This window comes from Dasypus novemcinctus, chromosome 14, assembly GCF_030445035.2.
Source record: "Dasypus novemcinctus isolate mDasNov1 chromosome 14, mDasNov1.1.hap2, whole genome shotgun sequence".
Taxonomy (NCBI): domain Eukaryota; kingdom Metazoa; phylum Chordata; class Mammalia; order Cingulata; family Dasypodidae; genus Dasypus; species Dasypus novemcinctus.
Genome location: NC_080686.1, coordinates 61,991,424 through 62,006,988, shown reverse-complemented (window position 1 = coordinate 62,006,988; position 15,565 = coordinate 61,991,424). Strand labels below are relative to the sequence as shown.

The 15,565-nt window shown below is 33.4% G+C and overlaps 1 protein-coding gene across 4 annotated transcripts in view; it reads right to left on the bottom strand.

Moving 5' to 3' along the window:
- The window catches only part of VPS13B (vacuolar protein sorting 13 homolog B), a 1,042,333-nt gene that overhangs the window by 591,538 nt on the left and 435,230 nt on the right, over positions 1 to 15,565 (bottom strand). For all 4 annotated transcript variants that reach the window (XM_071207936.1, XM_071207935.1, XM_058275777.1 and 1 more), the window contains 2 exons: positions 9,333 to 9,442; positions 422 to 569 (listed from right to left, as the gene is read on the bottom strand). In XM_071207936.1, coding sequence (XP_071064037.1) covers positions 422 to 569; positions 9,333 to 9,442 — 258 coding nt within the window. The remainder of the gene's footprint in view (positions 1 to 421; positions 570 to 9,332; positions 9,443 to 15,565) is intronic.

Sequence of the window (15,565 nt, the reverse complement as noted above, 5' to 3'; positions counted from 1 at the left end):
AGCATACAGATGGGAGCAATTCTCCCTAAAGTCTCTGTTTTGCAAGTAGAGGCACTGTCTGTCTCTGTTCCCGACTGTGTTTTCAAGAATGTTCACATAGTAAAGGGCAGGTTTTCTTATAGTCTTGCTCCCTCTAGAGAAAAGCACAGCAATCCTTCCGACCATTATAAAATATCTGGGTTCTCTCAGCTTTTCTGTAATATAACCCATTGTGTCTCTTTGTGCTACCCCATGGGAATTGTGTTTAGAGCACTGGACAAGAAAATTCTAATACCCTGGTTATGCTAACACTATGGGTAGTAAAGTCTTTTGTCTCTGTCTCATGTTTCATGTCTTCTGCCAGTATGCATGAAATGCCAGCCTACTTGTTAGCTTAGAGATAAGGTAAAATCTCAAATTCTTTACAGTTGTTGATACATACCTGTTATCGTTTTTGTTTTTATAGGGCTGCTGGCATATTCAGAGGCCTGATAAGACTGCTGCTTTGCCAAAGGTGCACTTCCAACAGATACCTCATCCTCTTTCCTTCTGCTTACTGGCATAACAAGAGGCACAGCTACCACAGGCTGCTGGAAAGAGTCAAAATGAAAATCTGAATTATGATTATTTCTTAAGTATGAGGGATAAGCATGGCATCATTGGGGCTTTATTATTTTAAAGCAATCAATCTCTCAATCACATATACACACAAGCGTACACATATATATACACACACAGGGACACAAATCAACTTAAAATTTAAGTTCCAATTCTGGATAACAGGCAAGACTGCTAAGAAGGACCCAGTTAACAAAAATTTTAGCAAGAAGCCTAAAGATAATATGAAAAGGGAAAATCAAAACTAAAATTAATTTTTAAAATTATGATTCATAGAAAATGGAAAGAAATCTTTATGAAATTAGTGACACACTCCTATATACTGACTATATGTGTCAATCTAGACAGTACAAATGTTAGAAAAATTGTCAAAAAATCTCTATTTTGTCTGACAAAGTGATTTCCTAACACAGTTAGAAAGCATTGAAAAATATCTATAGTAAGAGAAAGCTGGAAAGTATTATGATCATTTATTGAATGCATGAGTACTGAGCTGGATAATAAAGCAGCTCTGTTTCATCTTTATTCAATGAAATAAAGTCTGATGTTACTGCTGATGATGCTCAATACAATCTTGTCAGATTTTTGGTTATATATATATATACACACACATACACACACACACACACACATATTTTTAAGTTTGTTGCAGGACCAACGATCAATGTTGAAATGGGTGGAAAACAATCATCAAAATGCTGGGTTTTAGCCACAAATTGAGAAGGAAACTGTAGCTTGGGAAACGACAGATGATAACTGCAATATAGCTGGATCAGATGATGAATCTGATGAATCTGGTGTGGGATGGTCAAGCTGCATAATAGTCTACACTATCCTCAACATTACAACAACCAAAATTTTGCAGACCCAACTTTAAACCTCATCCAACCATAATATTTACTTCATATTATTTAGAGTATCAATAACTATTTTAATTAAAACATATACTCATAACTGTATTATAATAACCAAATTCTGAGAGGAAAAAGGCAAATGATATAAGTCCAAGTTATGCTAAGTAAAAAGCTAAAAATGAGAAAAATTTAAAGATTAAATATATTGTGGGAAATACCAGAGTATCTGATTTCACATTAAGTATTTAGTCAAACTGAGGATACTATAAAAATAATCAATTCATGTATCTTGCAAAGTAAACATACAATGTACAAAAATTGGTTTATAACATAAGTACTATAAAACAGCCCTGTTAGGATCTAAAGAGGATCTATGTCAGTTACTTTGCAGTTCATTACTAAAACAACTAAGACATATGTGCCAGATAACTAATTGTCCTTGATTAAGGATATAATATACCTATAAATGCCAAAAATACTTCATTTCTGTACAACTTATTTGACACTTAATACATGGTACTGTTATGAGTCTAAACCCTGGATATTCTGCTAATAACATAGCAGGACTCAGTAAATGTTTTCGTTGTTGACAATGATTTTGAGGTGTGTGTATGTGTATTTTCAACCATCCAATGTCACAGTCATTTTGTAACCCAAATAGTTACCTAATGTGGTGCCTATCAAATAAATGTTTGTTGTTCTATTGATGACCCTGTCAAGTAGTTTTCTAGATTACTTTTATCGAACCTCAAAATGGCCATCCATTTTGTGTTAAGTTCCCCAGGTTTAATCATATCTTCTACTACTTAGTTAATCCAAGTAATTATAATGTTTATTCTTAAAGTAGAAGAACAAAACCAAATTCTTACTCATGATAATCCATTCCAGTCTATTTATAAGGTCACTAAATTTTAAAAGTAAAAGGAGTTTCCTAGACATCACCACTCCCTTATTTTATAAAGATCACACTTTCCAAATGTATAAATAGTAAATATTAATCACAAATCATTACTGTCCAAAACATCTTTAAACCCCTAACTTATTAGGTTCTGTGACATTCTAAAAACTTTCTAAAAATTCTGAAATCAATATAGGAAATTTAAATACTTATACAAATTGAAATAGGAAGTAATTTTTTAAACCTTGATGAGACCTAGATGAGAAATGCACAGCATAAAATAAGAGGGTTGAAATATCTACAGGAAAGCTCTTTTTTCCTCTAATATTTAGCAACTCCATAATTCCTCAAATTACTTGTCCATCATTTATAAACCTAGAATACAATTAAGCACTCTAAGAAATTATTACAAAGTTCAGGATCAAAATTAATACATAATAAGCAATAAAAAATCGTGTTCTGCACAGTGTGCTATTAACTTCAAACACAACAGATAAAAGATAAGACCAATGAAAACAATGGTAGTTGCAATACACAACAACAAAGAATCTTTAGGTAGTTGAAACTCTGGGTACACTTTCATATAGGGAAAAATGTTTAAAAGGCTACTCAAAACCCTAACTTGAGAGTAAGGATCTTTTATGTTTTGTATGCAGCTACATTCTAAATACCTACAATGGTGCCCAACAGACACCAAGCTATCAGTAAAGATTTTTTGAATGACTGCTAATATGGGTACTGCCTATTAGGCATGAAGAGATACTGGGTAAGGAGTAAGAGTGATTCCTTCTCTTTTTCTGGAAATACAGTAAAAAATAAAAAAGTAAGCAGTATTTATTTTTAACAACCTGCATTCTTAAACTTCTGACACTGGATATTCCACCAAATTTAAGAAATACCCCAAGTTCCAGATCATCACTAACCTTGTCCTATCAATGTCCCATGATCCCAAAATATCTAAGCCTTTCATCTCTCCTTCCTATAAAATTTGCCCTTGTTTATTAATGAAATAAACTTTAAAAATATAGCAGATTAGAAAGAATAAAACAACATCTATATTCTTACTCTAACCAAGAATTAAAGACTATTAACATGTTATCAGATTTACCTATTTTTGTAAAAAGGAGATGAACGAAATATGCAGCCAAAAGGCCCTGCAACTATCAAATCACTGACCCTTTCCCCTACAGTCAACCACTGTTATAAGATCAGTACAAAGCCTACAAATTAATTTTTAACACCTGGTAAAATACACATATTGCATATATCCTTGGAAAATAGCCTCTGTAACTAAATATAATTTTGAGGCATTCATATTAAGGCCTATCACATAATCTTTAACAATAAAGTATTATGACATGTGAATATGCCATGCTTTATTTATCTATTTCTTTACAGCTAATCATTTTGGTTTTCTCCTATTTTATACTACTGTAATAAATGCTGCAATAAACAGCCTGGTATTGACTCCTTCTGATTAAAAATTAAAAAGAACACATCCACGAATATGTAATCAATCAGACGACTATCGTATTTATTTAATTAAACTGCTAGAACATTCTATTATCTTCAGGGATATCTATAAAATACTGGAGATAACTGCACTGCTTACAATAATTTGGAACTAAAATTTTCCTCAAATGGTCCCCACCACTTGTCTTTCTGTTCTATCATCCAACCTCTACAATTTGCTACAGTAAACTATCTTAAATCCAAATATTTTCATATCAGTTTCCTAATGTTCTTCTTTATCCTTCAGGTTAAAGTCTCAAACTCCTGGCATTTTGAATAAAACCACTTATGAATTTATTTCCTATTTCTACCAATCGCTATAAAATCATGCGGCTCCAGTATAGAAGGTACTTCTTTTGTCAGGTTGTTAGCACTTCTTTGCCTCTTTGCACACAGTTCAGTCAAGAACAACCTTCTCTGCCTGGCTTATCCTTTCAATGCTCAGCTCAACTGAAAATTTCTCCTTTTTATATACTCCTGTTTGTGAGAATTATTCCTCTTTTTTGTTTTCACATAATCCTGCACATACATCAAACACAGCAATTAAAAAGAATGGCTTTACTATATTCCTTAGTATTTTCAAATAGCCTATATTACTCCCGGACTGTGGGACATTATCAGTCACAACATATTTGTGTAGCCTGTGTTTAGCACATTGTCTTAAGTATTTGTTGGAAGGAACAGTAGAACAGGAGAAGGAAAAGAAGGAGTTTCGAATGAAATTAGAAGAAAGTAAAGAACAACCTTTAAAAATTGCACCCTTTAAAATAATCTTTACAAATATGTTAATTTTTATATCCTTATGTAATTACAAAATTGTATTTTTCCTACCAAAGAACTTTGAGACACTTAAATTTCCCAGAAAGTATCCCAGAAAAGAGATACAAAGCTATTCCAAATGAGAATACAAAATTATAATTATGTGAAAATGCAATTCAATATAACATATTTTTGGCATCTCACATTCCTAATTCTGTCATTTAGTAGACATATAATGTTAGCTAAGTAAATCTCAATAAACATCGGTTTCCTCATTTTTAAAAAGGAAATAATAAAAACCATCTGTAAGCATTACATTTAAGAATCCTAACATACATTAAAATATCCCAGAACCTACAATTAGGTACATCTTAAATTGTGGTACATAACTTTTTTTTTTAAGTAAACTTTATCTCAACTTAAAAAATAACAGACAAAGACAGCTTAACAAATTATGGAAGCATCCCTTTAGAGAATTTTGTCCAGGCACAATTGTCCCATTTAATCCAAAAAACAAACTCAATAGTTTCTCCAGTTTTCAGGAGATAAATATATGGGCATAGATTGGTTAAATGACATGACCAAGGTCTCCTTGTTAATGAAGGGAATGAAAAAAAAAATGCTCGATTATATATATTCATATGCCATAAAACTAAATCCCATATTCACTTTTCTACCTTTAGCATTGATATAGTACCTTCTTTGCCTTTGCTATAAAAAATACTACAATACTATTGTTAACTATAGTATATAAGTTAGATTAGTTGTATTTTAACATGTCTCATCATATTCCTAACACATTGTAATAGAGGAACATTCTTGTATTGTATTAACATTATTAACCACAATCCTCATTTACCACTAAAACCATGAAGTTATACAGTCCTTAGAGTATACATGAGCTGTCTTTGCATTATCATTAACCTCCCTAGACTACTGCTTTCAGCCATAATCACATTTATAAATCAGCAGTGTTTAAACTTATTATAATTTGCTACCATCAACTTTTCCATTTCCCTATTACACATTCTTACATATTCTACATACATTCAGTATCAGGGCCCCCATCTCACCCCACATTCTGTCTCCTACACACCAATACTCCACAGTTTAACTCCATAAGTCTATTCATCGTATTTAGTTTATGTCAGTGAGACCATTCAATATTTGTTCTTTTGTCTGGCTTATTTCATTCAACATAACATCCTCAAGGTTCATCCATGTTGTCATATGCTTCCCAGTTCGTTTCTTCTTACAGCTGAATAGAATTCCATCATATATTATATACCACATTTTGTTTATCCATTGATTGGTTGAATTATTTATTTGTGATTGGCTGTGATTGGTCTTCTATTTCTTCAAGTGTCAGTGTTGTTTGTTTGTTTCTAGGAATTAGTTCACTTCATTTACATAGTCTAGTTTGTTGACAGAGTTCACTGCTGTAGCTATGAACTCCAAAAAAAAATTGATAATGTTTGTAAACTAGCCCATTCCTCTGGGCATGATACCTTTTGATTGTGTTAAATTCAAACGTTTTATGTTTACTTGATTAAATCAAGATTAGGGCTTCATTTTGATCGTGTCAGTAGGGCAAACTCAGTTTAAGTTCCTACCCCTTTTTTGTGCTATATAAACAGACACTCAAGAAGACACACAGAAGGCAGCAAAGGAAGAAAGAGAACTGAGCCAGTCGCCTGATAGTTTGCAGCTGAAAAGACCAGAGCTGCGAACCCTCCAGCTTATAGCTGAGATGGTAAAAAGCTGGGTCCACAGAGCCTTAAAAGGAAGAGGAAGGCTGAACCCTCACAAAGATCCGCAACCATCTTGCTTCAACACGTAATAACAGACTTTGGTGAGAAGATACCTCTTATGGTACCTTGAGTTGGACTCTTTAGGGTCTTGTAACTGTAAGCTTTTATCCCAAATAAATACCCTTTATAAAAAGCAACAGATTTCTGGTATTTTGTATCAGCACCTCTTTGGCTGACTAATAAAATAGTATCTTCCTATTATCTCTGCTATTTCTGCTGGGGCAATGTTATTATTGTAAAGGCATTACTTACTTCATAAATGTTCCCCTTCTCATTTCTCATTTTATTTATTTGCATCTTCCTCTCTTTTTTTTCTTTGTAAGTCTACTTCAGGGTTTGTTGATTTTTTTGAACTTCTTGACGAACAAACTTTTGGTTTTGTCTATTCTCTCTATTGGTTTTTTATCCTCCATTTCATTTATTTCTGCTCTGATCTTTATTATTTTATTCCTTCTGCTTGCTTTGGGATTGGTTTGCTATTCTTTTTGTAGTTAATCCAGATGCACAATTAGGGCTTTGATTTTAGTTCCTTCTTTTTCTTCCATTTTTTTTAAAGAGGTATATAGGATTGAACCAAGGACCTCATGCATGTAAAGCAGGTGCTCAACCACTGAGTTACACCCATTCTGCATCTTTCTTCTTTTTGAATGTAAGTATTGAGGGCTATAAATTTGCTGCATCCCATAAGTTTGTATATTTATTTATTTATATTGTAATTGTTGATTTTTTAAAATATATTTTTTATTTTTTTAAAGGATACTTACGATTACATAAATGTTACATAAAAAATAAAGGGGATTCCTATATGCCGCAAGCCCTACACCTCCCACATTTTCCCACATTAACAACATCCTTCATTAGTGTCATATATACATACAATGGAATATTACTCAGCTATAAGAAAGAATGCAATAATAACACACAGGATAACACTGGTGAATCTTGAAGACCTTATTTTGAGTGAGGCAAGCTAGGCACTGAAGGACAAATATTACATGACCTCACTGATATGAATTAAGCAAACTGAGCAAATTCCCATAAGTTTTGATATGTTGTGATCTTGTTTTCATTCATCTTGAGATATTTACTAACTTCTCTTACAATTTCTTCTCTGATCCACTGATTATTTAAGAGTGCATTGTTTAATCTCTACATATTTGTGAATTTTGCCTTTTTCTACCTGTTATTAATTTCCAGCTTTACTTAATTATTATTAGAGAAAGTGCTTTGTATACTTGCAATCTTTTTAAATTTATTGAGATGTTAGACCCAACATGTGGTCTATCCTGGAGGAAGATCCATGAGCATTTGGGAAGAATGTATATCCTACTGTTTTGGGGTGTAATGTTCTAGTTAATTTATCATCTTATTCAAGCTCTTTATTCCCTTATATATCCACTGTCTAGATGTTCTATCCAATACTTAGAGTATTGAAGTCTCCAGCTATTACTGTAGAGACATCTATTTCTCATTTCAGTTTTGCTAGTGTGGTACCTCATGTATTTTGGGGCATCTACATTAGCTCTATAAATATTATTTTTATTTCTTCTTGGTGAATTGTCCTTTTTATTAATACATAGTGACTTTCTTCATCTTTTATAACAGTTTTGCATTTAAAATCTATTTTGTTTGCTATTAGCATCACTACTGCAGATCTTTTTTGATTACTATTTGTGTGGAATATCTTTTTCCAATCTTTCACCCTGATTATATCCTTGAGTCTATGATAAATCTCTCGCAGACAACAAATAGATGGTTTTTATATTTCTATCCATTCTGTCAGTCTATGCCTTTTGATTGGGGAGTTTAATCCATTAACATTCAGCATTATTACTGTAAAGGCATTACTTACTTTGTTCATTTTATCCCTCTTAAATAAACATACAGGCCTGAGTCTTTTGTGGACCCTAGAAAATCCTGTTCTTAAAGTGAACCCATTCCTGTATGTGTAAACTTATTATCAATGGACCTTTTGATTATACTCAGTTAAAGGACCTTCCTTTTGATTAGATCACTTCAGCAGGACATGACCCAGGGTAGGTCTTAATCCTCTTTCTGGGGTCCTTTCTAAACAAAGGAATAAAAAGTTACAGACACAGAAGGCTGCAGAGACAGAGAGGACTCTAAAAACTGACAGAGAAGGCCCTGGGAGCACAGAAGTTTAAAGGAAGCCACTTAAGCAGGAAGCTGAAAGGAACAAGGTCCTGAGGGGAAAAACAAGCAACACCACCATGTGCCTGTTTGTCCACAGCTACAGCTCAGGAAGAAAGCATCTCTGATGATGCATTCATGACCTCAAAACTGTAAGGCTTAAATCTAATAAATTCCCACTTTGAAAGACAATCCATTTCTGGTATATTGCATAGGCAGCATTTAACAAACTAAAACATACCCAACCCTTTTTCACCAACCACCCTATCCCAGGGTTAGGCATTTAATACATGTTTCATAAATAAACCTAAAGACTAAGAAGAAATGTCGAGGAAATCAAAGCAAAAGCTAGCATTTACTGATCAATTCTCATGTACCAGACACTATGAGAATAGGCATCTAGGCACTATAAGAGAAAATGGGCAGTAAAATAGGTCTAGTCTCTCTAATCTACCTGTTTTATATATAATCTATCTGCTTTACATGCTTTATATGTAATTTACATAAAGTAGTCTCAATAATCTACATGCTTTACATGTAACTATATGGAAAGCCCAGTCAATAGCCAATAAAACTCTATACTGACTGGTAAATTCTTGTACAGAAATTAATGAATAAAACTTCTTGAAAGGAATGGGGTCAGGAACAGAGGAATATTGCTATATTTAGAAAAAGAAAATCAATATAAAACATAAATTACTGGGAAAATGATTTATCCTATTCAGAGAATAAATTATAAAAATCTCTTACTTGTTGCATATGTCTACTGATTCGTTTCTGAGGTTGATAGATGAGCCATGCATATAAGACTGGGTCAATATTAGCTGCCAGTCCTTGTACACTGCAAAGAAGTACAGCACCTAAAAAACAAGAGTAGAAAAGTATTATTGTTACTCCTAAAAAAAGGCATAAACTTCATGCCACTTCACTCCAACAAGGATGGCTATAATAAAATAGACATAGGGAAGCAGATGTGGCTCAAGCAATAGGTGGTCCAGGGTTTGATTCCTGGGGCCTCCTGGTGAAGACAAGCTGGTCCACGAAGTAAGCTGACCTAAGCAGAGAGCTGGCCCATGCAGAGAGCTGGCCCATGGAGTATGCCAGCCTGAGGGGAGAGCTGACCCACGTGGAGTGCTGGCCCATGCAGGAGTGCTGGCCTACATGGAGAGCTGGCACAGAAAATGACACAACAAAAAGAGACACAGATGGAAACGGACTTTGGCCCAATGGTTAGGGCGTCCGTCTACCACATGGGAGGTCCGCAGTTCAAACCCCGGGCCTCCTTGACCTGTGTGCAGCTGGCCCATGCGCAGTGCTGATGTGTGCAAGGAGTGCCCTGCCACGCAGGGGTGTCTCCCGTAGGGGAGCCCCACGCGCAAGGAGTGCACCCATAAGGAGAGCTGCCCAGCGCGAAAGAAAGCACAACCTGCCGAGGAATGGCGCCGCCCACACTTCCCGTGCTGCTGACTACAACAGAAGCGGACAAAGAAACAAGACGCAGCAAAAAGACACAGAAAACAGACAACCGGGGGAAGGGAGGGGAATTAAATAAATAAATAAATAAATAAATCTTAAAAAAAAAAAAAAGAGACACAGAGGAGAGACAATAAGTGATGCAACAGACCAGAAAGCTGAGGTGGCACAAGAGATTGAGTGCCTCTCTCCCACTCCAGAAGGTCTTGGGATAAGTTCCCAGTGCCACCGAAAGAGCAGACAAACAGACACAGAAGAACACACAGCGAATGGACACAGAGAGCAGACAGCAAGCGCAAAGCAACAGGAGGGGGAGGAGAGGAGAAATAAATAAATCTTTAAAAAATAAAATAAAATAGAAAATTACAAGGACAGGCAATAATGTGGAGAAATTTTAACCCGTATACATTGATAGTGGGAACATAAAATGTGCAGCCACTCTGGAAAACAATTTGACAGTTCCTCAAAACATAAAATAAAGAGTTGCCGTTTGACCTGGCAATTCCATTCCTAGGTATATATGTATGCAAGAGAAAAGTATACATATGTCCACACAAAAAGTTCTACACAAATGCTCACAGCAGTATAATTCATATAGTCAAAAAGCGGAAGCACCACTAATGCCCATGAATTGATGAATTGATATACAAAATGTGGTACATCTATGCAATGGATTATTATTCAGCCATAAAAAGGAATGAAGTACTAATAAATGCTACAACATGGATGAACCTTGAAAATACGCTAAATGGAAAAGCCCAGTCACAAAAAGACAAATAATGCATATTTCATTTCCATAAAATGCCAGAATAGGCAAATCCAGAGATAGAAAGTAGGTCAGTGATTGCCTGGAACTGGGGAGCAATTGGGAATGACTGCTAATGAATACAGGGTTTCTTTTTGAGGTAATGAAAATATTCTAGAATTAGAATGAGGTGATGGCTGCACATTTTATGATTATACAAAACAAAAAACAAAACAAGAAAACCCATTAAATTGTATACTTGAAAAGAGTGAAGTTTCTTGAATATGAATTATATCTTAATAAAAATGTGATTAAAACAGAAAAATGAGGTAAATAATTTAGGCAAAGAGCAATTCTATAGTGGCAAGGAGAATGGAATATTATCTCCCTTTTTTGTTTATAATACAGAACTAAATCACAATTAGAAAGGAAACATTACTATCACCTTTCAACACATCATTATAAATTACAGGTTTTAACGTAAAGAAATAAAGAACAAAAGCTGCTTAGATGAAATGCAGATTTACATTCTAGGTTAAAACACAAAGCTAAACAAGTTGTACTTCCAGCCTTCTAACAAAAAATATTTTTCCCTCTGATAAAAAAAAAAAAAGCTACATAGAACTTAACTAAAGCAGATTATAGTCAATTCTTAATTTATGTACAGGTTATATATGTCTGTAAATAAGTTTTTCCATTTCTAAATATATTTTTTCAATAGCTCCACTAAGATGTATGGAACAGTAAGTCAAGGATATTTGTCAGTTTTGTTTGCCATCATCTGAAAAAGTATAATCCACTCTGTCAGTGCTAAAAAATGTTTTGTTGCTCAGAATAAATGACAGATAGGTTCTCATGTTAGGTGAAAAGAGCACAATTGTTCTATTATACTATGTTTTAGACATTTAAGCTAATATATTTAGTATTAATACTGAGGCCAATTAAAAGTGACTCCCACAGAGATGGAGAAAGAAGAATGGAGGAGAGGAAACAGAAGAAAAGAAATTTTCTCTTTTTAAGTTTTGCACAAAATTTTCAAATAAGCAAAACTATTCTACTTTGCATGCTGCTTTGCTCAGAGACTCAGAATCAGGATAGATTCCTATGTAGCACAATGAGAAAACTCAAGCAATGTCCCCTACCCATATGCCAATACATATTCTGGTGATTAATGACTTCACCCAAACATATGTCAGGAATGAAAGCTGGGGAAAAGCTAAATAGAAAGTGACTGAATAGGGGAACTCATAAGTGAAGTCAACAGGAAAATCTAATTTAACATATATTTTTAAAATTTTAATAGATGACAAATACCTCATAAGAACCTGAATTATTTTACTTCTCAAATATCACAGTATACAAAACAAAGGCTAAAAATTGCTATATTACATAAAAGAAAATTATACTTTCCAAAAATCATATATAGGGTTCAAATGATCCTAACAGCTCTACTACAGCAGAGATATCATTTCTATATAATATTAACAGAAATTAATACTATAGCATTACAGTATAGAACACAATTTAATTTGAATTGTTTTCTTATTCTATAACAACTTGTTCTCTCCAAAACTGTTATAAAGAGAAAAAAAAATTACCTCCTTTCATGAAAATTTATTATTAAGACCTTCTGATTTTAAAGAAATTAGCTGAATGCAATTTAACTAGAGTTTCAAATTGTATTTAAACTCAATAACATGTAAAGTCAACCTTAGAGATTCAAATTCTTTTTTCTAAATTCAATATAGAGAAATGAAATTACCAGTAGATTTAGATTAAAATTATTATGACTTGCTTACTGTCACAGTAAGCCACTGTAATATTAATAATGTAATTTTTAACTAATACTACATAAATATAAAAGATAACACAAATAAGTGTTTTAAAATAAGAAGAATGATTATTTTAAAAACAAAAGAAAAAAGCAAAACAGGTCCTATAATGACAATTATTTAGAGAATAAGTGATTATACAATAGATGAATAAAACATAAGGAAAAACAGTTTCATTCACAACATTTTAGCTTGAGTGTTTAAATTTTTACATATTAATTTACATATTCATTATATTTGATATGCCTGAAGTAGATATTAAAAGGGAGGGAAAAAATAGGAATTTGCTGTGATGACAGTATACTTTTTACCGACATAAAAAGTGATTCAGACACTAAGATATGGATTAAAACAACAAAATCACTTAATGAAGGACTTTCAAAACTACTTTCTTTGGTGTTACATCTGCTGAAAAATTAGCCCTATATTATTTTTGTCAAAGTATCAAATTAACAAGTAAAAAAATTACAGGGCATGTCTAGTAACAAGACTATTGCATAGTAGGTAATTCAGCATGTTAAATATTTTATAAAAACAAGAAGTGTGCCTATAATTTCAAAACTTACATAAAGCTTTTATAGTCACTAATGTTTCCCATTACTGCCCTGGTTCAGAAAATCAAGTGTGTTAAAAATCCAATAACTAGTTATTTTATTGTATATTACTGAATTAATCAAAGTTACACAGAACCAAGTAGTTATTAATACCTACCTGACAACATAAAATGCTGAACTTCACATCATCAATTACTTACAAATAAATATAATTAAATCCGTGGGAATCTGGGACTCTGTCATTTATACAAATATATTTTATATAGGTTGTACTTTTCTACATATATTATTTGTATAACAAGATGAATGACCACCCAAAGTTTAATAGATAATAGATTTTTAAATAAAGCCGTAAGGAATTTCTTTAAAAATAACTAGTAAAAAAATAACCACAGGAAAAAATAACCAGGAAGAAATCAGGTCACATACTGGAAGTGACTTCTAAGAGATACTAGACTTTATCTAATGCTTTTTAGTATCAGTAATAAAACTCAAAACTAAATCTTCAACACATGATAAAGTTACTAAAAAAAAAAAAAGATAGTATAATAAAAGCAATAATTTAAAAAGCATTATGAAACACACATAAAAAAGGGAGAAAATACAAGAAAAACTACTAGGACTATAAACAAACAATTGTTTTATTGAATAAACAAATTTCAGTTGCTAAAAGATTTAAAGAAACCACTACCTTTGAAAATCAGCACAAAAAGATCTAAAATCTATTTAAATTAAAGACTTTGTAACCAAGAGACTGGCTTCCCAGGAAATGCTAAAGGGAATACTACAGCATGAAAAGAAAAGACAGGAAAGAGACTTGGAAGAGAGTCTAGAAGTGTGTTGATTATATCAGTAAAAATGAGTAAAGTGTGGAAAGAGTGATGGTGATAAGATATGACAGATAAAACCCAAAAGTCAAAATGGGTGAAATAAGAACTGCCTTTTAGTTATAACGTTGAATGTTAATGGATTAAAGTCCCAATCAAAAGACACAGACTGGTGGAACGGATAAGAAAATATGGGCCACCTATATGCTGTCTATAAGAGACTCATATTAGAACCAAGAAGAAATAGATTAAAAGTGCAGTCTGGAAAAAGATATTCCATGCATGCAGTAACCAAAAAAAAAAAAAAAAAAAAAAAGCTGGAGTAACTACACTTACACTTACACTGGATGAAAAAGACTTTTGTTTGTTTGTTTGTTTGTTTGTTTTTTAGGTAACTAAATGATTTTTATTTATTTTTTTCTTCTTTATTTTCTTTTAAATGTTACATTTTAAAAATATGAGGTTCCCATATACCCCCCACCCTTCCCACATCAACAACCCCTTCCATCATCATGGCACATCCACTGCATCTGGTGAATACATTCTGGAGCACTGCTTCACCACACGGACAGTGGTCCACATTGTAGTCCACAGTCTCCCCCAGTCCACCCAGTGGGCCACAGCAGGACACACAACACACAGCATCCATCCCCACAGCACCACCCAGGACAACTCCAAATCCTGAAAATGCCCTCATAGCATATCTCTTCTTCGGTCTCTCTACCATCAGCAGCCACTGTGGCAACCCTCTCCACATCACTACTACAATTTCTTCCCTTACTAATCACAATAGTTCCCCAGCAGAACACCAGTAAGTCCACTCTAGGATGAAAAAGACTTTAAGCAAAACTGTTATTAGAGACAAGGAAGGACATTATATATTAATAAAAGGGAAAATTCACCAGGAGGAAATAACAAACATAAATGTATATACACCTAAAGAGGATGCCCCCAATTACATGAGGCAAATATTGGCAACACTAAAGGGAGAAATAAACATTTCTACAATAATAGTTGGAGATTTCAAAATACCACTCTCATCACTGGATAGAACACTGCACCCCAAAACAGCAGGATATATGTTCTTCTCAAGTGCTTATGGATTTTTCACCAGAATAGACCATATCCTGGGTCACAAAGCAGATCTCAATAAGTTTAACAAGATTGAAATTACACAAAGTGCTTTCTCTGATCATAATGGAATAAAGCTGGAAATAAACAACAGGCAGAAAAACAAAAAATTCACAACTTATGGAGATCAAACACACTCTTAAATAATCACTGAGTCAAAGAAGAAACTGTAAGAGAAATCAGTAAATACGTCAAGACAAAACAAGAACACAAATATCAGAACCTACGGGATGCTGTGAAGGCAGTGCTGAGAGGGGAATTTACAACCCTCAGGATTTAAATTAAAAAAGACCTAAAATCAATGACCTAACTACACAGCTGGAGAAACTAGAAAAAGACAACAAACTATTCCCAAAGCAAGCAGAAGGAATGAAATAACAAGATCTGAGCAGAAATAAATGAAATTGAGAATGACAACAAA